Raw genomic sequence first — 21,346 nt, forward strand, 5'->3', positions numbered from 1 at the left:
AGTTACGAGAGCAAGAAGATCGCCATTGGAACGCCCCTTGCGGAATCCATACTGGCGATCAGATAGAAGATTATAAGTGGAAAGGTGCTTTTGAATCTTTCGGTTAAGGATTGATTCAAAAGCTTTAGATAGACAGGAAAGTAAAACTACAGGGCTATAGTTTGAGGGATTGGAACGAGCATACTGCCAGTAGATGTAGATGATGATAGGTAGAGACGAAAGAGTTTGACCAGGCAGGGTGTCAGCATGGAAGCACAGTTTTTAAGGTCAATAGGAGGCACTCCATCAGGTCCATAAGCCTTCTGAGAGTTGAGGCCAGAGAGGGCATAGAAGACATAATTATGTATAATCTTAATAACAGACAAAAAGGAGTCAGAGGGGGTATGAGTAGGAGGAATATGCCCAGAATCGTCCAGGGTGGAGTTCTTACAGAAAGTTTGAGCAAAGACTTCAGCCTTAGAAATAGATAAGACGGCAGTGCTCCCGTAAGTGTTAAGGAGAGAAGGGAAAGTGGAAGAAGTGAAAGTGGTGGAGATCTTATTGGCTAAGTGCCAGAAGTCACGGGAAGAATTAGAAAAAAAGCAAGGTGTTGACATTTTCTATTGATGAAAGAGGTTTTGGTAAGTCGGAGAATAGATTTGGCACGATTCCGGGCTGAAATGTAAAGTTCATGGTTAGTAGGAGTGCGAAGGCTCTGGTGAGTGCGTGTGTGAGTGCGTGTGTGTGTGTGAGAGAGAGAGAGAGAGAGTGTGTTTTGCAAGGTCCGCTGAGTGGGTGAAGGCGCTGGAAGCTGGACCCTCAGTTTAGATACTCGTGCGAGGACCCGTAGGTTAGCATTGTTCCTGGGCATGCCGATCTTCCGCCACAACTATTTCCCAAGGCCACTGAGAAGATTCACCGGGTTTTCATTGGTGGTTTTCCCGTTGAAGATCGTGACAGACGTGTAGAACCATCACTATAGGATCGCAAAACAGTTCATGGTAATCCCAGCAACTTTTACGAGAGGCTTTTCAAACAGGCGAACTTAGGTGCCGTTTAGGATGGGAAAGAGCCTACATAGAGACTTCAGATTTGCATGGAGTAAACCTTGAGGTGGTCTTCCTAGGGTGGGCTAGATGACGCGCCCCCTAGTGTATGCCCCAATGATTAAATGATTTCCTCCTCTCCGGCACTCCAGAAGGCTTCGTGATCATCGTGATGCGCCATGAGTACCTACAGACCGTGCCTTCCTACAAGGACAAGCTGGAGCCTTACATGGACCAGCTGGAGGCGGACGGGAAGTGGAAGAAGGTAGGGAGAATCGTTGCCAGATTATCGTACTCTGCTCTTAGTATTTACCGTTTTTTGACACCTAACTATTACCAAGAAACATCAGGAATTCACTATTTTAACGATAGATATAAATTAATATAATTATTGAGCCCCAGGATAACTATCTGGCAACGTTGGTACAAGAAAACATTTACTTTAATCAAGGTTTCTGTCTGGCGGGGCTGTTCACTGTATGGGCGCCTCTCACGACACACTGGTATAAGGAGATGGTCAGGAGATGGCCAGGAGGAGAATGTCACGTATTTGAAATGGTCATAATTCCTTCAGGTGGAGCGGCGCACCGTCCCAAACTATTTATGTGACAAGGAGGGTCTCGTCTTCGTCTTCCGCATCACTAAGCCTGAGTGAGGAGGAAGAGGAGGGAAGGGAAAGGAGAGAGGTGAGGAGGAGGAGTTATAGTTGTGCTGTGCCAAGGCCGTCTCTGTGTAATAGCCTTGGCTTTCGTCGCGGCACCCGAGACTGAGGTGTGAATTATCGTGCGTCTACGATGTTATATGATAGTCTACGCATAGGACACACTTGTCAGTATTAATCATTATATTGAAATTGTCGCAAAAATCTGTTTTAGTTTATAAGGCTGAGGCAGCAGTATGCTTAACCTCAGACCTTGATATCATCTCCGATTGGGATAAAAGGAACCTTGTGTCCTTCAATGCCTCAAAAACCCAATTTATCCACCTATCAACTCGACACAATCTTCCAAACACCTATCCCCTATTCTTCAACTACACTCAGATGTCACCTTATAATTCTTCAAAACTAAATATCCTCGGTCTGTCCTTAACTCAAAATCTTAACTGGAAACTTCTCGTCTCTCATCGTCTCCTCCAGTTCTTCTCCCCCGCACAGCTGCTATCCATATACAGGGGCCTTGTCAGCCCTCGTATGGAGTATGCATCGCATGTGTGGGGGGCTCCACCCAGCTCTATCTTCTCATTGCCACTCCTCTGTTGTAAAAAAAAATAAGACCATGATTACGTAACTGTATGTGTGTGCATGTGTAATAGCAAGTTGCCAGAGCACGATAACGCAGACCTCAGACTCGTGTGCTGCGACTATAGTATACGTTTAGGAATGCTTGGTCTGGGTCTTGGGGTCTTGATGATGTACAGACATGTATATATATATATATATATATATATATATATATATATATATATATATATATATATATATATATATATATATATATATATATATATATATATATATATATATATATATATATATATATATATATAATAAACGGGTGCCTACTTCCCCTCAGGATCATGTTAATCTTTGTTTGTTTCTCAAGTTAATTTAAGTGATTACTCTTCCTAATTTTAAATGTGTCTGCTGTTCCTAATTTATAATGCGTCTGCTGTTCCTAATTTATAATGCGTCTGCTGTTCCTAATTTATAATGCGTCTGCTGTTCCTAATTTATAATGCGTCTGCTGTTCCTAATTTATAATGCGTCTGCTGTTCCTAATTTATAATGTGTTTGCTGTTCCTAATATATAATGTGTCTGCTGTTCCTAATTTTTAATGCGTCTGCTGTTCCTAATGTATAATGCGTCTGCTGTTCCTAATGTATAATGCGTCTGCTGTTCCTAATGTATAATGCGTCTGCTGTTCCTAATGTATAATGCGTCTGTTGTTCCTAATTTTAAAAGCATCAGCTGTAGCCCTACGTGGCGCAATGCAGAGGAAGTTAACTTATTTAATATGAAAGTAAAGTGAAATGATCAGAAAGTAAAGTTAAGTAACAGAGCAGTGAAGTATATGTGGCAGTGAGCATGTGGAAGGATGAGATGGAACGAGAGAACAAAGATTAAGGAAAAGAATAAAAACTCTCGCTCCCATCCCTCCCTCCTCCATACTTCCTTCCTCGAACAGAGTCGTCCGCCACTGGAACAGCCTCCCCGCAGAAGTAGTCAGTGCGGAAACGATCAACTCCATTTCCACTGACAGTTACTTTACTGCGTCGGGAGTGAACTGAACGTATCCGAGAGTAGCAGAAGTGCTTTAATCCTTTCCACAGGTCACTTAAGGTTCTTCGTTCTTTTCTTTTCTTCTTCTATTATGAGATCATAACCATCATCATAATTTCGTTTAACGTCCGTTTTCACTCTTCCTGAGAGGTTGGACGCTTTATGGGTCTCCTCTATTCTGCTCTGTCTTCTGCCTGATGCTCATCCAATCCCATCACTGCCAAGTCTTCCTGTATACACCTTCTCCACGTTTTCCTAGGTCTACCACCTGGTCTCCTTCCTTTTACTTTCAATCTCTTCAAAACTCCCAGCACTGTATCCTCCCCTGCTTTTCACATGTCCAAACTATAGGAGTCTCCTTTCTGAGCACTGTTTCCAGGTTCTCTACTCCACATCTGTTAGCAACATCTAGCTGCACTGGGCACCCTGTCTTGCCAATCTCTCCACAACTCCCAGCACTGTATCCTCCCCTGCTCCCTTCACATGTCCAAACCATCGGAGTCTTTCCCATCGGAAGGAGTTTCTTTTCAAACCGAGTCATCCGTCACTGGAACAATCTTCCTTCAGAAGTAGTAAAATCGAATACTATCAACTCCTTCAAATATAGATTCGACCGTCACTTCGCTGCGTCGGGAGTAAGCTGAATATTGAGGTGCTTTCATCTACTCCTCAATATCGAGGTGCTTTCATCTACTCCTTAATATCGAGGTGCTTTCATCTGCTCCTCAATGTCGAGGCGCTTTCATCTGCTCCCCAGGCCCCAAGTGGCTGTCGACCAGATTAAATCACCAAAGCGGGCAACCTCGTAATGAGCTAATAGGCTTTCTGTTGCCTGCATTTCCATGTAACCATGTTTCTGAGGTGGTGGCGGAGTGGTTAGCGTGCCGGCCCCGCATTCGGAGCGTTGATGATGATGAGGGTTCGAATCCGCCGCTAACCACCTGGGATTTTTCAGTCACCGCCGAGGGGCCTAAGACTACCCACATGCTGTCCTGAAGACTACCCACCAACCCGGGCTCTAGAAGAAGCTATGCAAGTGAAATCAAGAATGATCTCCGGGGGGCAGCATGAGCCAATAATAATTGCAGCACTATAAGCAATTGCCTGCGCCATAACGGGCTCGGGCCCACCATCAGGCCCCTAATAAAAAAAGCCTGCCGGCGCTTTAGGTCACATGTAAAAAAGGAAAAAAAACTGTTTCCAGGTCCTGTACTCCACATCTGTAAGCTACATCTGCACCGGACACCCTATCTTTCCATTCTCTCCACAACTCCCAGCACTGTATCCTCCCCTGCTCTCTTTACATGTCCAAACCATCGGAGTCTTTCCCTTCTGAGCACTGTTTCCATGCAGGTCCTTTACTCCACATCTGTTAGCTACATCTGCACTGGATCGACACCCTTCTATTATGAGATAAATTTCTCTCCCGCCCCCTCCCTCCCTCCCTCCTTCCTTCCTTCCTCGAATTGAGTCGTCCGCCACTGTAACAGCCTTCCTGCAAGAGTGGTTAGCGCATACTGTGTGATTTTCAATTAATACAAGAAACATGTGTGCAATATTCATGCAGTGGAGGAAATGATCAGACTCGTAATATGATAACAGAAAACCGTAAAGGAAGGAATATTAATTTAGTGCATGAAACCAATTATAATAATTTTCCACAGCTATAGGTTGTTTTTTGTTCTTGTTTTAATAGTTTTCTTTTTCTATATGAGAGAGAGAGAGAGAATAATGATAATAATAATAATAATAATAATAATAATAATAATAATAATAATAATTACAATAACAAACATGAGAAGTGTGATAAAGGAGAAGAGAGGAAGAAGAGAAAAGAAAAAGAAGGAGAAAGGAGAGAATTGCAGAAGAATAAAGAAGAGGAAAGAAGGAATAGAGGAAACAGAAGGAAGGGAGATAGACATAATGGAGATATATAACAATAGAGCGGGTCAACGTGGGACGGTGGGGGCGGTACTCGGCTCACCTAAAAACAAAACAACGTGACTGAGAAAGAGTAAGGGAGGAGAGGGAGAGAATGTAAGGGAGGAGGGAGGTGGGAACTGGGAAGGGAGGAGAGAGGAAAAGAAAGGAGAGGGAGAGAAAGAGTAAGGGGGGAGAGAAGATGGAAGAGAAGAGAAGGAGGAGAGGGAGAGAAAGAAGGATGGAGTGAAAGGGAGAGAGAGAGAATAAAGGGAGGAAAGGAGGGATGGAGGGAGGTAAGGAGTAAGGGAGGTGATAAGAGGGAGAGAGGGTGTAAGTAAAGGAAGGTGAGGGAGAGAAAAATAAGGGAGGAAAGGAGGATGGAGGAAAAGGAAGGTGGTGAGGACATGAGATAAGGCGAGGTTCCCACTATTCCGTTTTGACCGATCAGTCGACGTTAATAATGACCTCAAAATGACGTCAGCGAAATAGCGGCCGCTCGGCACGGATGATCCACTCCGTCAGTCCATCGCTCATCATTTGTTGACAAACATATGGACAGCATTAACCACAACGACCTCTTGTATATGTTATTTTCTAGCTAAGTACTTATATTTCATATTCATGATATGTAGGATACTAATTTTCATTCTGTGGAGCACCATCTCTCCTCCTCTAAACCTCACCTTCTCTTCCTCACCGAAACATAGGTCTCTCAGGATACTGAGAGCAATCTCTACTCTGTTCCCTTCTACTATCTCTATCCTAAATTTCAATCCAAAGCTGAATGTTGCGTCTACGTGCGCAACGACATCACTTGCCTACGACCTTGACTCTTCTGAATTTTCCACCATCTGGCTTAGACTTCATTGTCATACTATTACTAACTACATCTGTGCTGTTCATCTCTCATCCAACTCTGCTATCTAAGTAAAATTCTTTGACTACTTGAACTCTAAATTGGAGCACATCTTGACCCACTCTCCCTTCACTGATTCAATGTTCACCACCAGCTTTGGCTTTCATCCTCTTTCACTGACCAGCCTGGTGAATAAGTCTAAAACTTTGCCCTCCTCAACGACCTAGAGCAGTTGGTTCAGCACCCTACACGTATTTCCGACCGTCTTGGAGACACGCCCAACATACTAAACCTCTTCCTTACCTCTAACCCTTCTGCTTACTCTGTCAAACTGTTCTCTCCGTTGGGCTCCTCCGATCACGACCTTATTTATGTATCCTGTCCTGTCGCTCCTGTTCATCATCTGGACCCACCAAAGAGGCGATGCTTCTGGCATTTTGCCTCAGCTCGGTGGGACGTCCTGAGGATGTACTTTTCCGATTTCCCGTGGAATTATTACTGCTTCCAGGAGAGAGACCCCTCTGTGTGTGCCCAGCGCATCACAGAGGTGATTGTCTCTGGAATTGAGGCATACATCCTACGTTCTTTCTCTACTCCTCATGCTAAAAAGTCTTGGTTTAACCATGCTTGTTCTCGTGCTATTAAAGATAGACAGGCAGCTCACAAAAGGTTCCAGAGCCTTCGCACTCCTACTAATCACAAACTTTACATTTCAGCCCGGAATCGTGCCAAATCTATTCTCCAACTTACCAAAACCTCTTTCATCAACAGAAAATGTCAACACCTTGCTTTATCTATTTCTTCCCTTGCTTGTGGCACCTAGCCAAAAATATCTCCAGTATGGGTTCCGCAAGGGGCATTCTACTTCCGATCTTCTTGCTCTCTTAACTGACTCTTGGTCATCCTCTCTTAGCCGTTTCGGTGAAACTTTCTCGGTTGCGCTAGACATATCGAAAGCCTTCGATAGAGTCTGGAACAGGTCTTTGCTTTCTAAACTACCCTCTTTCGGATTCTATCCCTCTCTCTGTTCCTTTATCTCCAGTTTCCTTTCCGCCCGTTTTATCTCTGCTTTGGTAGACGGTCACTGTTCTTCCCCTAAACCTATCAACAGTGGTGTTCCACAAGTCTCTGTCCTATCACTCACTCTCTTCCTGTTATTCATCAATGATCTTCTTTCCACCTTTCCCCCCCCCCCTTTTCGTTGCTTTTATACGTTGCTCAAATGGCAATTAGCACTACCCCAACTACCATACCCTCCCTGTCTTTGGCTTTACAGTGCCTAATGTCAGAGAACTCCATGACCAATAACCCAGGAAAACTACTGTTGTACAATCGTGGTACACAAGTGTTGACACACTGTCCACTGGGTTTCGTTCACCGGCCCTGACTTTAAAATATATACACCGCATGGAAAGAGGCTAATTTTCAGATATGTCACTACATATACACTCTCCATAAGTTATTAAATATGAATCTGTCAGTTGTGCACACTGATAACAAGTTTGTAATTTGTGGACGAAAATGTCTCTTTTACATTTCGTTCAAATTTAGTCAAGGACAGCTAAAGTTGTTTACAACGCTACTACGCATTTGAATGTATGTTGTACTCATTTCTGCAACGTCGTCCCTAAGAAAATGCGAAGAAAACATTGATAACGTGCACAAATATTATGATATAATAAAAAAAATATCTAATGATGTCACCATTTAACTCTCGCTTGACAATGTTATGCAATTACGTCGTCATCGACCATGCCAGCCGGCGAATTTAGGAAACTAGTAGGCTATTATGAATTGAATTGAATTACAAAGCTATTATTTTGCATTTAAGAATACTAAGCGATTCGTTTGCATTTATTAAACTATACTATTACTTTGCATTTACGAATACTAAGCTATTATTATGCATTTAAGAAAACTAGGCTATTATTTTGCAGTAACTTTTTTTCTTAACATAAATTAATCTCTCTCTCTCTCTCTCTCTCTCTCTCTCTCACACACACACACACACACACACACCAGAATGCACACTGACGACCAAAGCCAAGCAAGTATGAAGTTTATGGAATGCAGAAAATCTTATTACAGAGCGTGCACTGGTGGAAACAAGAGCATTCATAACATATTTTTTTTAAAAACATAATCGTCGTGCAGTTGACGCTCACAGTTTCGTAACAAAAATCCTTAAATAATATATCTTTCACACCCACACACACTCTTTGACCCTTACACACACACACACACACACACACACACACACACACACACACACACACACCACATATAACTCAAATGTAGCTCTGCTGGATAGTTGCCGTCTTTCGCTGGCGGCGTCCGAAACATTTTGGAAACTGTGTCAACACTTACGTCCCACGACTGTACCTTCAAAGTATGTATAAAACACTTCGATGACGTGACGAAAGCTATCATAATTATTACCGTGGAGAAAATGTCTCTTTTCGGGTACGGCGGCTGCGCGGGGGTGGTGAAGGTGAGCTCCTAACAAGGCGGATCAATATTGTTTAATTTATTAGACACATAATTATATAACGCAGGGTTGTTTGATTTAAATCAAGTTGATTTAAATCACTGATTTAAATTTAAGGATTTTTTTTTAATCATTGACGTAAATCGACTTAAATTATGATATTCTTTTCAAATGTCATTGATTTAAATCTTGACCGTATTACCAGGGCAACAATATACTACGGAAAAATTAATTAAGAAAACACTAACTTTGATATCAATATTTTCCCTATCATTAACTTCACTGATTTCCATGAGCTTGTTAGTTCATTATATATATATATATATATATATATATATATATATATATATATATATATATATATATATATATATATATATATATATATATATATACATATATATATATAAGAACACAAGAACGTAGGAGTCTGCAAGAGGCCTGTAGGCCTGTACAAGGCAGCTCTATTGAACCTAAGCTCCTGTGTATCTAACCCCACCTAATTTCGCTGTTCATGAATTTATTTAATCTATTTTTTAATGTGACAGTTGTATTGGCACTCACCACATGACTGCTAAGCCTATTCCACTCATCCACCACTCTGTTAGCAAACCAATTTTTGCCTATGTCCCTGTTGAATCTGAATGTATCCAGTTTAAACCCATTACTTCGTGTCCTACCCGGTTCTCTTACCAACAACACCTTATGAATATCCCCCTTATTAAAGCCCTTCATCCATTTATAAACCTCGATCATGTCTCCACGCACCCTTCGCCTTTCTAGAGAATGCAAGTTTAACTGTTTGAGTCTTTCCTCGTATGGCAAGTTTCTCAACCCCTGAATCATCTTAGTCATCCTCCTCTGCACCGATTCTAACATTTTGATATCCATTCTATAGTAAGGTGACCAGAACTGAACCGCAGTCAAGATGAGGTTTAACTAATGCTAAATATAGTTTGAGGAATACTTCTTCTCTTATGTTGCTTACGCTTCTTGAAATAAATCCCAGTACCCTATTTGCTTGATTTCTAGCTTGAATGCATTGTGTCCTTGGACGGAGATCAGAGCTCACTAAGACCCCTAAATCCCTCTCGCACCCAGACCTGCTTGTGGGAGCGTCATTTAAGCAATAGTTATGTGAGGGGTTGTTGAACTCCATTTGCCATTTATCCGCCCTGTCATACAATGTTTAGTTCATCCTGGAGAATACTAGCGTCCTGATCCGACTCAATTATTCTACCGATCTTGGTATCATCATATGGCCGGAGTAGGTAGGAAGACACCTACCGAACAGGCGCAAGCCACTCACGGTGAGGTATATATGGGAGGTGAAGGAGCTGAAGCCCTCCAAAGACCATGTCCTCACTAACCGTTTCCCTATTGTCTCAACAACACCGGAGAGTAGTTCAGCATGCTTTCTAAAGACAGATCCTCTCTCTATCCACACCACACTACATTGACACAACATATACACCTTTTCCCAAAATTCAAATTTCAAAATGGCGCACCTACATCAAACCTCGGAGTCCCCGCCTGGGGGGGGGGGGGGGGGCACAAATGCCCCCAGGGAGGACTCCCCTTCTGGCTGCCGACCCGAGAGGTGTCTTGATGACTCCTCGAACCTCTTTCTTCTCAAGTTCTGCAACATTCGCGGTCTCCGTTCTAATTTTTATTCTGTGGAACATCATCTCTCCTCCTCTAAACCTCACCTTCTCTTCCTTACCGAAACACAGGTTTCTGAGGCTACTGACAGCAATCTCTACTCTGTTCCCTCCTACTATCTCTATCCTAAATTTCAATCCAAAGCTGGATGTTGCGCCTACATGCACAACGACATCACTTGCTCTCGTGCCCACAACCTTGACTCTTCTGAATTTTCTACCATCTGGCTAAGACTTCATTGTCATTCTATTACTAAATACATATGTGCTGTTTATCTCTCACCTAACTCTACTAACTATGTAAAATTCTTTGACTATTTGAATTCTAAAGTGGAGCACATCTTGACCCACTCTCCCTTCGCTGAAATCTCCATCCTAGGAGATTTCAATGTTCACCGCCAGCTTTGGCTTTCATCCTCTTTCACTGACCAGCCTGGTGAACAAACCTACAACTTTGTTATCCTCAACGACCTAGAGCAGTTGGTCCAGCACCCTACACGTATTCCCGACCGTCTTGGAGATCGGCCCAACATTCTAGACCTCTTCCTTACCTCAAACCCTTCTGCTTATTCTGTCAAACTGTTCTCTCCGTTGGGCTCCTCCGATCACAATCTTATTTCTGCATCCTGTCCTATCGCTCCTGTACACCCTCTGGACCCACCGAAGAGGCGATGCTTCTGGCATTTTGCTTCATCTCGGTGGGACGACCTGAGGATGTACTTTTCCGATTTCCCGTGGAATGATTATTGCTTCCAGGATAGAGACCCCTCTGTGTGTGCTCAGCGCATCACAGAGGTGATTGTCTCTGGAATGGAGGCATACATTCTTCGTTCTTTCTCTACTCCTCACGCTAAAAAGCCTTGGTTTAATCACGCTTGTTCTCGTGCTGTTGCCTTTTGCGCCGGTAGGCTTCTTCCAGGAGGGGCCTGATGGTCGGCCCAGCCCGTTCTGGCGCAGGCGAGTGTTTATAGTGGCGCCATCTTGCATTGGCTCATGCTGCCCCCCGGAACTCGTTCTTGATTCGCTTGGACGGCTTCCTCTAGAGTCCGGGTTGATGGGTGGTCTTCAGGACAGCATGTGGGTAGTTTTAAGCCACTCGGCGGTGACTGAAAAATCCGAGTGGTAGCGTGGGGATGTACTTTTCCGATTTCCCGTGGATGATTATTGCTTCCAGGATAGAGACCCCTCTGTGTATGTGCAGCGCATCACAGAGGTGATTGTCTCTGGAATGGAGGCATACATTCCTCGTTCTTTCTCTACTCCTCACGCTAAAAAGCCTTGGTTTAATCACGCTTGTTCTCGTGCTGTCAATGATAGAGGCAGCTCACAAAGGTTTTCTGGCCGGAATCATGCCAAATATATTCTCCGACTAACCCAAAACTCTTTCATTAATAGAAAATACCAAAACCTTGCCTTCTCTAACTCTTCCCGAGACTTCTGGCATCTAGCCAAAAACATCTCCTCCAACTTAACTTCTTCATCTTTGCCTTCAAACTAATGCTGATTATGAACTTCACATTTCTGTCCGGAATCATGCCAAATCTATTCTCCGACTAACCAAAAACTCTTTCATTAATAGAAAATGCCAAAACCTTGCTTTCTCTAACTCTTCCCGTGACTTCTGGCATCTAGCCAAAAACATCTCCTCCAACTTCACTTCTTCATCTTTGCCTCCACTCCTCAGTCCTGACGGCAACACTGCCGTCTCATCTATCTCTAAGGCTGAACTCTTCTCTCAAACTTTTTCTAAAAACTCCACTCTGGACGATTCTGGGCATATTCCTCCTACTCATCCACCCTCTGACTTCTTTGTGCCTGTTATAAAGATTCTTCAAAATGATGTTTTCTATGCCCTCTCTGGCCTCAATCCTCAGAAGGTTATGGACCTGATGGAGTGCCTCCTATTGTCCTTAAAAACTGTGCCTCTGCGCTGTCACCCTGCCTGGTCAATCTATTTCGCCTTTGCCTGTTAACATCTACCTTTCCTTCCTGCTGGAAGTGTGCCTTGATACAGCCTGTGCCTAAGGAGGGTGACGGTTCCAATCCCTCAAACTACCGTCCTATAGCTTTACTTTCTTGTTTATCTAAAGCTTTTGAATCAATCCTTAACCGGAAGATTCAAAACCACCTTTCCACTTCTAACCTTCTATCTGATCTCCAGTATGGGTTCCGCAAGGGGCATTCTACTTCCGATCTTCTTGCTCTCTTAACTGACTCTTGGTCATCCTCTCTTAGCCGTTTCAGTGAAACTTTCTCGGTTGCGCTAGACATATCGAAAGCCTTCGATAGAGTCTGGCACAGGTCTTTGCTTTCTAAACTACCCTCTTTCGGATTCTATCCCTCTCTCTGTTCCTTTATCTCCAGTGTCCTTTCCGGCCGTTCTATCTCTGCTGTGGTAGACGGCCACTGTTCTTCCCCTAAAGCTATTAACAGTGGTGTCCCAGGGTTCTGTCCTATGTCCTCTCTTTCTGTTGTTCATTGATGATCTTCTTTCCAAAACGAACTGTCCTATCCATTCCTACGCCGATGATTCCACTCTGCATTACTCAACTTCTTTTAATAGAAGACCCACCCTACAGGAACTTAACGACTCAAGGCTGGAGGCTGCAGAACGCTCAGCCTCAGACCTTACTATAATTTCCGATTGGGGCAAGAGGAACCTGGTGGACGCCTCAAAACACAGTTTCTCCACCTATCCACTCGATACAATCTTCCAAACAACTATCCCCTATTCTTTGACAACACCCAGCTATCACCTTCCTCAACACTAAACAACCTCAGTCTATCCTTAACTCAAAATCTCAACTGGAAACTTCATATCTCATCTCTTACTAAATCAGCTTCCTCGAGGCTGGGCGGTCTGTACCGTCTCCGCCAGTTCTTCTCCCCCACAGTTGCTGTCCATATACAGGGGCCTTGTCCGCCCTCGTATGGAATATGCATCTCATGTGGGGGGGCTCCACTCATACAGCTCTTCTGGACAGAGTGGAGGCTAAGGCTCTTCGTCTCATCAGCTCTCCTCCTCCATACTTATAGTCTTCTACCTCTTAAATTCCGCCGCGATGTTGCCTCTCTTTCTATCTATCGATATTTCCACTCTGACTGCTCTTCTGAACTTGCTAACTGCATGCCTCCCTCCCTCCCGCGGCCCCGCTGCACACGACTTTCTACTCATGCTCATCCATATACTGTCCAAACCCCTTATGCAAGAGTTAACCAGCATCTTCACTCTTTCATCCCTCAAGCTGGTAAACTCTGGAACAATCTTCCTTCATATGTATTTCATCCTGCTTACGACTTGAACTCTTTCAAGAGGAGGGTATCAGGACATCTCTCCTCCCGAATTTGACCTTGCTTTTGGACACCTCTTTATTTATTTCTTAGGAGCAGCAGTAGCGGACTTTTTTATTGTTTTCTTTTTTTGTGTGCCCTTGAGCTGCCTCCTTTGTTGTAAAAAAAACAAAAAAAAAAACTTACTGACATCACTACTAATTCCTGTATCTAAGTCACTGATATAAATAATAAACAAAAGTAGACCTAATACCGAACCTTGTGGGACCCCACCCGTAACACATCCCCAGTGAGATCTTTTACCATTGATTTGCACTCTTTGCTTCCTATTGCTAAGCCACGCCTTGACCCAGTTCAAACATGGTTCGTCTAGTGTCCTGGAGCAGAACAAGACATTGACCGTCTCTCTCCATATCTTGCTGAGGCAGGGTGATGGTTTCAAACGTATTTTATAACATGAACCACATTTTCTTTTATGTTACCAATTGTCCGATCATAAGCCAGAACATCTAAAGTGTGTGCAGTGCAACCAAGCGTTAGCAACTTCAGTTTATTTCCTTTTAATTGTTTTCTCATCTTGTTGACAATGGCTGCATTAGATGCTTGAGTCTCTCCACATATAGCAAGTTTCTCACCCTTGAATCTTTTTATGCCTCCATAGTCTAGTGGTTAGCTACGAATCCATGGGCCCAGGTTCGAATCCCAGCTTGGGCAGTCAGTGGGCTCACCCAGCTATTCATCCTTCTTTCTTTTCGGGCTGGTCGATAAATGGGTAGCCTGCCTGAGGAAGCTCTCTCTCTCTCTCTCTCTCTCTCTCTCTCTCTCTCTCTCTCTCTCTCTCTCTCTCTCTCTCTCTGACAAATAAGTATATAAGGAAAACCTTCATCTGTATTAAGCAACACTAAGATGTGATAGTGGCTGTGAGTGAAAATAGTTATACATCATTCATTATACAAATACCTCCCAAGTCCGGCCTTCAAGAAAAAGACGAAAACAAGTAATCCGGCAAACTGGCTCTTCCTCGCACGCTCTCCCGCTCGAAAACGAACTCCTCCATTAAGGCTGCCGGTAATGTGTCTTGGAGGCTGAGCCTCTTTCACACTGGATGACTTATTTGTAATGACTTGGCGGCCGCCCAAGGCGGTTGCGAGGCTATTTTGAGTCCGTCGTGTGATTAATGCGGTAACGTGTGTGTGTTCCCGGGTTAGTGTTAGGTCCCGTATTTTACCTGTCCGCGAAGAAAGTCAAGTGTCCGCCATTATCTGCGATATCCCGAGCCTAATGACGTACGTACATTATTCAGAAGTCTCGACACACCTGAATGACGATTACAGATGTTATCGAGTGCTTGATTGATTATATAGGTATTAGTAATTTTAACGGATATTATTTATAGAAGAGAAGAAAGATTGGTACAAAATGTCATTGAAAGATTACTAGGTAACTACAGATGACTGAATGAATCAGCAAGTTTGGATGGTCGTATTTATTATATCATAATTTCAATACCCTCCTTTTAAGGGCTGAACGCGGGCGGCAAAGTTTGTGGATCCTTATTTTATTTTATTTAATTCTTAATTTTTTTTTTTTATTTGCATCAGCTTGTTTTTTATTTTTTTATTTGCATCAGCTTGTATTAAAACAACTCTTTTATCACTCATTAATAACTCCATAAATGATCTCACCGTCTCGTATCCCTGGGAGAGTGATCTGGTTGAAGTTGTTATTGGAGACTGGTGTTCGGGGATAAACAAGGGAAAAAGAAAATATACATTTATTTAAAATTAAATGAAAGTAATTGCCTTACGCAATATTATATGCTCAGACGATCATAACACTGGCTTATTCAGCAATGGATGCATTATATGACAAACGACATGTCTTAAACATAATACTACAATATGTGCTCAGTTGTTGCCAATAATAATAACACTCGTAATTCCACAAGCAGTGGTTTGTTTCCCTCTGGTTACATCACAGTAATTAAGTACTCTCCTCAAATCCTAATAACACATTCCTATAGTATAATCTACAACAATTTCACGGAAGCACCAAATTATACCACACCCAGCGGTTTCTACCTTTGCTTTACATAGCAATAAAATGATCACATTCCTGTCCCACTCACAATCCTACTACATCTCCTCACATTATAATCTCCAGGACAATACAGTCGGTTTCCCTTAGATTCTCAATTTCTACTCACGATTAAGATCACAACAGCCATTCTCAGCTGAGTGAGTATGAGTCTGCTTGAGGCGAGAACCAAGCTCGGTCTGGTCTTACTACTGATTTATAGGTCACATTTTTTCTTTGCTTGAGGCGGAACTACATTCTTGACACGCTTTAATTTTCTACATAACCAGTAGCCAATACTTCCTGTCAACAAACATTGGCTCGCTCATTATGTTGTAGTGTTTACTTCACCTGCTATTCGTGATTCACTCTTATGACGCTCCCACAGTGACTTATCTGTTCAGTTATTCGCTTATAGCATGTCGTCACGACTGGTCACATGTTCAAAGTCTTTTGAATGGTTTTCCACATTTTCTGACCACCTACTGGGTACCGTATCTGTTTTCTGTATGTGGGTCTTGGTATTTCCGTAACCTCCCTTGTTAGTGTTAGTGCTTATCAGATGTTTACGACTTTGTATATCTGACTATTGCTTTCCTTCCTGTCGCGGTTTAGATTCGAGACAAGTTATTTTTTATATTAATTGCTATAGGGAAGCTGTTGACGCGTTTTCCTAGTTCGTCACGTGACCTCGGCGCGGGGCGGGTCACGATGACTCAGCCTGTTCGTTGCCTAGGCGACGAGCGTAGTGATGCCAAGGGGTGCATTTTCGTGCGGGTCGCCCGCTGTGTTTTACCTGCGTTTACGCACTTTCAGGAGTCACCACTCCACTCTCTGCAGGTGCACAGTAGTGTGTGCATTACTGTAGCTTGTACGCCTCTGCTGTGACGATGTTGGGCTATTGTCTTTGTGTTTCCCGCCATGGGGGCTGTTGCCGCCCGCGGCCTGGCTGGGCGGCCTGTGTTGCTAGCTCGCGATTGTTGCTTTCCTCTTCGTGTCTGTACGTAGCTTGCTCCGCTGTTTATATTGCGGTGCCATGCACTTGCAAGTTATAGCTGCGCGTCAGAGAAGTGTAACGATATCTGCCTATGGCAGTATTGCTCAGAGTGCTGTCAGCACCCTCTGTTGTATTTTTCCTCGCCAGCAGCGTTTTGCATCTCGGCCGGGCGAGTTGGGGCCCGTCAGGTCACTCGCCGCGGCTCGGGGCTGACTTCTCCCCCTGACCGCCGTCTGGTGAGGTCACGGGGCGACGTTCCTCTACTCTCGCCTACCTCTTGGCACCACGCGGTTTTCCTCCTGCTGGAGTGCGGGGATCCTGGGCTTCGCCACTTCGGGATACAGCCCACACCGGGTCTCAGTTTGGTTGTGTCGAGTCCGCGGCGGCCTCTTTCTGAAAGCCGCATCTACCGCCGACATCACGCGCCTGATGAGAGGACCCACGGCAGGAAGGACAAGCTGCAGCCACCTCGAGCAAGGCTGTGCAACGAGCCTCTTCTCCCTCCGCACCAAGTTAAGTAGCTAGTTGTTAGTGTAGCCAGGGCAGGTTAGTCTTGTGCGAGCACGAGAAACGCGAGGCTCAGCTGGGTGTGTATGTGAGATTTGTCCGTGTCTTGTTCCTTTATGTAATAAAGTCTGTGCATAGTTGTACACGAGCTTTATCAGTAACCCTTTTGTCTGTGCGTATGTGCCTTCCAGCCCCATAAGGAGAGTAAATAAGAACCCCACGGGATATTTGAGCAGGTAAGTCGTGTTAGTACTCCCTAGTCAGGGTGTGTACACCGTTGTGTCTCCTGGTGTGCCGCGGGAATCAACCTTTGTCGGCTAGCGACCTCCTTGTGAGCACACTCCTGTTATTAATCTTATTTTACCCCGTGACACTTCCCTCTCCTAACATATTTACAATACTTGTCTCCATATCTCCCTCCGGTATTTGCCTCTGATTGGGGTCACTATTAATTCATTGTGCTGTTATGGTCTTCTGGGTCCCGACAAGTGACTTGAATGGTACGTGTCGGGCCTAATAGGTTGAAGGATTTTAACATATTTTAAATGGAATTTTCATAAAAGTAAGACATTTTAGAGCTTACAACTATTTTTATGTCGGATTAAAAGAAAAATGGTTGTCATGGCGACTATTTTTTTTTTTTTACGTCGCGGGCTATTGCGCCGGTAGGCTTCTTCCAGTGGGGCCTGATGGTCTGCCCAAGGCTTCTTCCAGTGGTGCCTGATGGTCTGCCCAAGGCTTCTTCCAGTGGGGCCTGATGGTCAGCCCAGCCCGTTCTGGCGCAGGCGAGTGTTTATAGTGGCGCCATCTTGCATTGGCTCATGCTGCCCTCCCGGGCTCATAATCGCCAGCAGCAGGTACCCTCCGACATGAGCAAGTGCTCTTTATCGTTGATCTATGGGTACTGCCAGGACCTCACACACCACACACCCCATCCCCTTTGCTCAAGGGGATAGTAACCACTCCTAGTCAACGGAAAGAATCCGCCCTGAGCAGGCTCGAACTGCCGCCCTGTCAGACCGTGAAGCCTGGCAGTGTGTGTGCGTGTGTGTGTGTGTGTGTGTGTGTGTGTGTGTGTGTGTGTGTGTGTGGTTCATTCATCACAGCCTGATCACAGTCTCTCTCTCTCTCTCTCTCTCTCTCTCTCTCTCTCTCTCACTCGCTCTATCTCTCTCTCTCCCTCACCCACACGCACAAACACACACACACACAGAGAGAGAGAGAGAGAGAGCAACTTCAGCTGGCCGTGCAATAAGCCGGAGAGCCTTACTGCACCACCTCACTATCACCTGTCATCCTCGTCCATGTAGCTATCAGTCTACTCTTAAGCCAAGCTATCGTCCCTGCACTAACTATGTAATTGCTTCGTCTATTTCATTCCAGAGAGAGAGAGAGAGAGGCGGGCCATACCTGTCATGGAGGTGGGCGGAGCTTGAGAGCCAGCCGGCGAGTCAGCGAGGAGTGCGGCGCGGGCTAGAAAACCGTACCTACCTTTGTAAATATATAAAGGATGTATAAAGAAATTGTTCAACAGTGGAACGCCAGCACTCCTCGGGCGAGCAGCTGGGGGGTCCTTCTGCGGCGGCGTGGTTGACCCGCCTGGTTATCCTCGCTTTGGGCCCCACCGCGGCAGTCAAGTCGACCGTTCGGCTGCTCGCCCGTGCACCGCTACGGGTGTCTACTGGGCGCCTGCCCGGAGCCCGTGCCTCCGTGGGTGCTCGCCGGCTGTTTCCCGTGGCTGTGGCGGCGGCGGGGGCGTCCCTTCCCCCGCCGGGACTTGACTTTCCCGCTCCCCCTTACAGGGCCGCCTTTTGGCCAAAGGCCCTGTCCCCCTATTATGGGGGTAAATCGTAAGTAGAAGAAGAAGGAATTGTACTGTTCTGTAGTCATGCCCTGCCTGTGATTCTCCCGTCTCTTCCCTGCTGCAGGATAATGTCTGAAGGCGGCAGTCGGGGCGACGTGGCAATGAGGGTGGACGCGAACGTCCACAGGCCGGGGATCACGCCGGAGGAGATGGCGGCCGGCTACGACGAGTGGTCCGAGAACTACGAGGAGATGGAGAGAGAGAGATGCCTTCGGTACCAAGTGCCTATGCAGAATCATGGGGTATCGCGGGAATGATTTTGCGTTAAACCGGCGACGACTCCGTGAGGGCCCGGAGTGACGTGATGCGGCCCCTGGGGTACGCACCTGTAATCATCTGCTTCCCCGTCCCCTTAGATGATCTGGAAAGGCGGGTACCGTGGCCCCGCCATCACGTTGGAGGAGGCGCTGCGTTGGGTACTCCTGGAGCGGCGAGCCAAGGCCAGGGTGCTGGACGTGGCCGCCGGGACGTGTGTGAGCCGCGAACTCCACCGGGAAGGCTTCAGGTGGGTGCCGCAGGGCCGCAGACAGAGGATGTCCGGTCACCATGCTTAAATATCCTCCAGTCCACTGCCTCCTGCCTGCCAGTGCCTCAGCCTCAACACGAGTCCAACCCCAAGAGATGAAGATGATGTGTTGGAAATTACAGCAGCTTGTGTAGAGGCAGGGCCGCTGGGTGGGAACTGGGAGCAGGCAGGGCAGCATTACTATAGTCCATCAACTCTAACAAATTGAGCCCCATTGTTTACAGATCTAGCGATGACCTACATGGCATTATGTCTCACTGTTAGTCTGTACGTTATCTATTTTGGAATATATATATATATATATATATATATATATATATATATATATATATATATATATATATATATATATATATATATATATATATATATATATATATATATATATATATATATATATATATATACATTCATAATACGACTGCGTGGTGTTATGAATGGCTTGGGATTAGAGGGAAAGACAACGACTCCGTAAACCTTCCATATCACTTGGCAACGTGGCTCATGCAACGGTGCCGCCTGACGGACCTTGGCAACAAGCGCCAGACCGCACCATTCAGCGTTACGCCACAATGGACAAATCAAATAGATCTCACTCTCGCGCCCTGCGCAGCCATGCAAAGAGAGAGAGAGAGAGAGAGAGAGAGGTAGCCACCCTCTCTGATGAGAGTAATGGGTGATGTGGCACCAGCGCGGTCTCGTGGGGAATCCTTGTCGCGCCCACGGGCTCAAGTTAAAATCGATAGACTATACTATGTTAGGAATTAGGCCAGTTAACCGGGGGATTAGACAAATTAAATATTTTCCTTATGGAACTAGTCTCGGGCCGAGAGTTCAAGCCAAATATGAGTATCGCCTGAGCTCAAATAAGCCTTGGATGGTACTTAAATACTTCGGTCATCGGCTCCCAAACCGAGACAGAATCAACTTATTCACTGCCTGAAGACTAACCACATTTACCATGAAAGGAAAAACAATAGTGAAGTGTTTCCTTTCATGAAATAATAACTAATTGTCCTTGCTGAATTATAATTAAAGAGCAAGGATAATTTAACCGATGGAAACAGAGAGGAAAGCCACGCCATCTGGCGAGAGAAATTCAAAACATCGCTTCAGACCCACGTGGTTGGTTTTCTCTCACTCCACCACCGGCCTTCACAAAGTAAAGACCAAGGCACTGCAGCCCACCCATTAACTCGGACGCAGTGTGCCTTCTATTACCTGACTGAGGGATATTACACCCGGCAACGAGACTTCAGAGACAACAATATCTTTTGAAACCCGCTTCTCAGCTAAGTGCCCCCAGCAGTTATTTGAGACAGATAGATTTTACTACACGGATTCGGTAGGATTATTATTTGTTCGGCTGTCTGGAGGTGCTTGTTGGATACCTTCACCACCTAATAGCTGGTAAGCACTTGTTTCTTTGGGATTGTCTGACGGGTGTGTTATTCACTTTGCGAGTAACCTAACTGTTGGGTAGGGTAAATTTACTGATTCCCAACAACTTCTACTGCTATAACTGCTATTACTACAGCCACTCCCACAGGCACATATACGCTGTGGACCCGTCGGAGGGCATGATGAAGCAGCGGGAGACTGGCATTTATACCAATGACTTCCTGGAGTTTATCGGCAGCGGACACTCCACCGTGCCCAAATGTAATAGTAATTTTTTTTTTTTTTACATCAAAGGACACGGCTCAAGGACAACAAAAAGAGTACACAAAAAAAAGCCCGCTACTCGCCGCTCCCATAAAAGATAAAAGTAAAGAGTAGCCAAAAGAGAGGTTAATTTCGAGTGGAGAGGTGTCTTGATACACTCTTCTTGAAATAAGTCAAGTCATAGG

General features: G+C 44.9%; 1 protein-coding gene across 7 annotated transcripts in view; it reads left to right on the plus strand.

Moving 5' to 3' along the window:
- Positions 1 to 21,346, plus strand: part of LOC127002541 (demethylmenaquinone methyltransferase-like) — a 119,887-nt gene that overhangs the window by 61,293 nt on the left and 37,248 nt on the right. The window contains exon 5 of one of the 7 annotated variants that reach the window (XM_050868615.1): positions 1,178 to 1,290. The exons of 5 other annotated variants lie outside the window; for them this stretch is intronic. In XM_050868615.1, the coding sequence (XP_050724572.1) occupies positions 1,178 to 1,290 (113 nt within the window). Of the gene's footprint in view, positions 1 to 1,177; positions 1,291 to 1,599; positions 1,712 to 21,346 lie in introns of all 7 variants that reach the window. One more of the 7 variants, XM_050868617.1, reaches the window with a different exon arrangement.

The sequence above is a fragment of the Eriocheir sinensis genome, chromosome 23 (genome assembly GCF_024679095.1).
Source record: "Eriocheir sinensis breed Jianghai 21 chromosome 23, ASM2467909v1, whole genome shotgun sequence".
NCBI classification, from domain to species: domain Eukaryota; kingdom Metazoa; phylum Arthropoda; class Malacostraca; order Decapoda; family Varunidae; genus Eriocheir; species Eriocheir sinensis.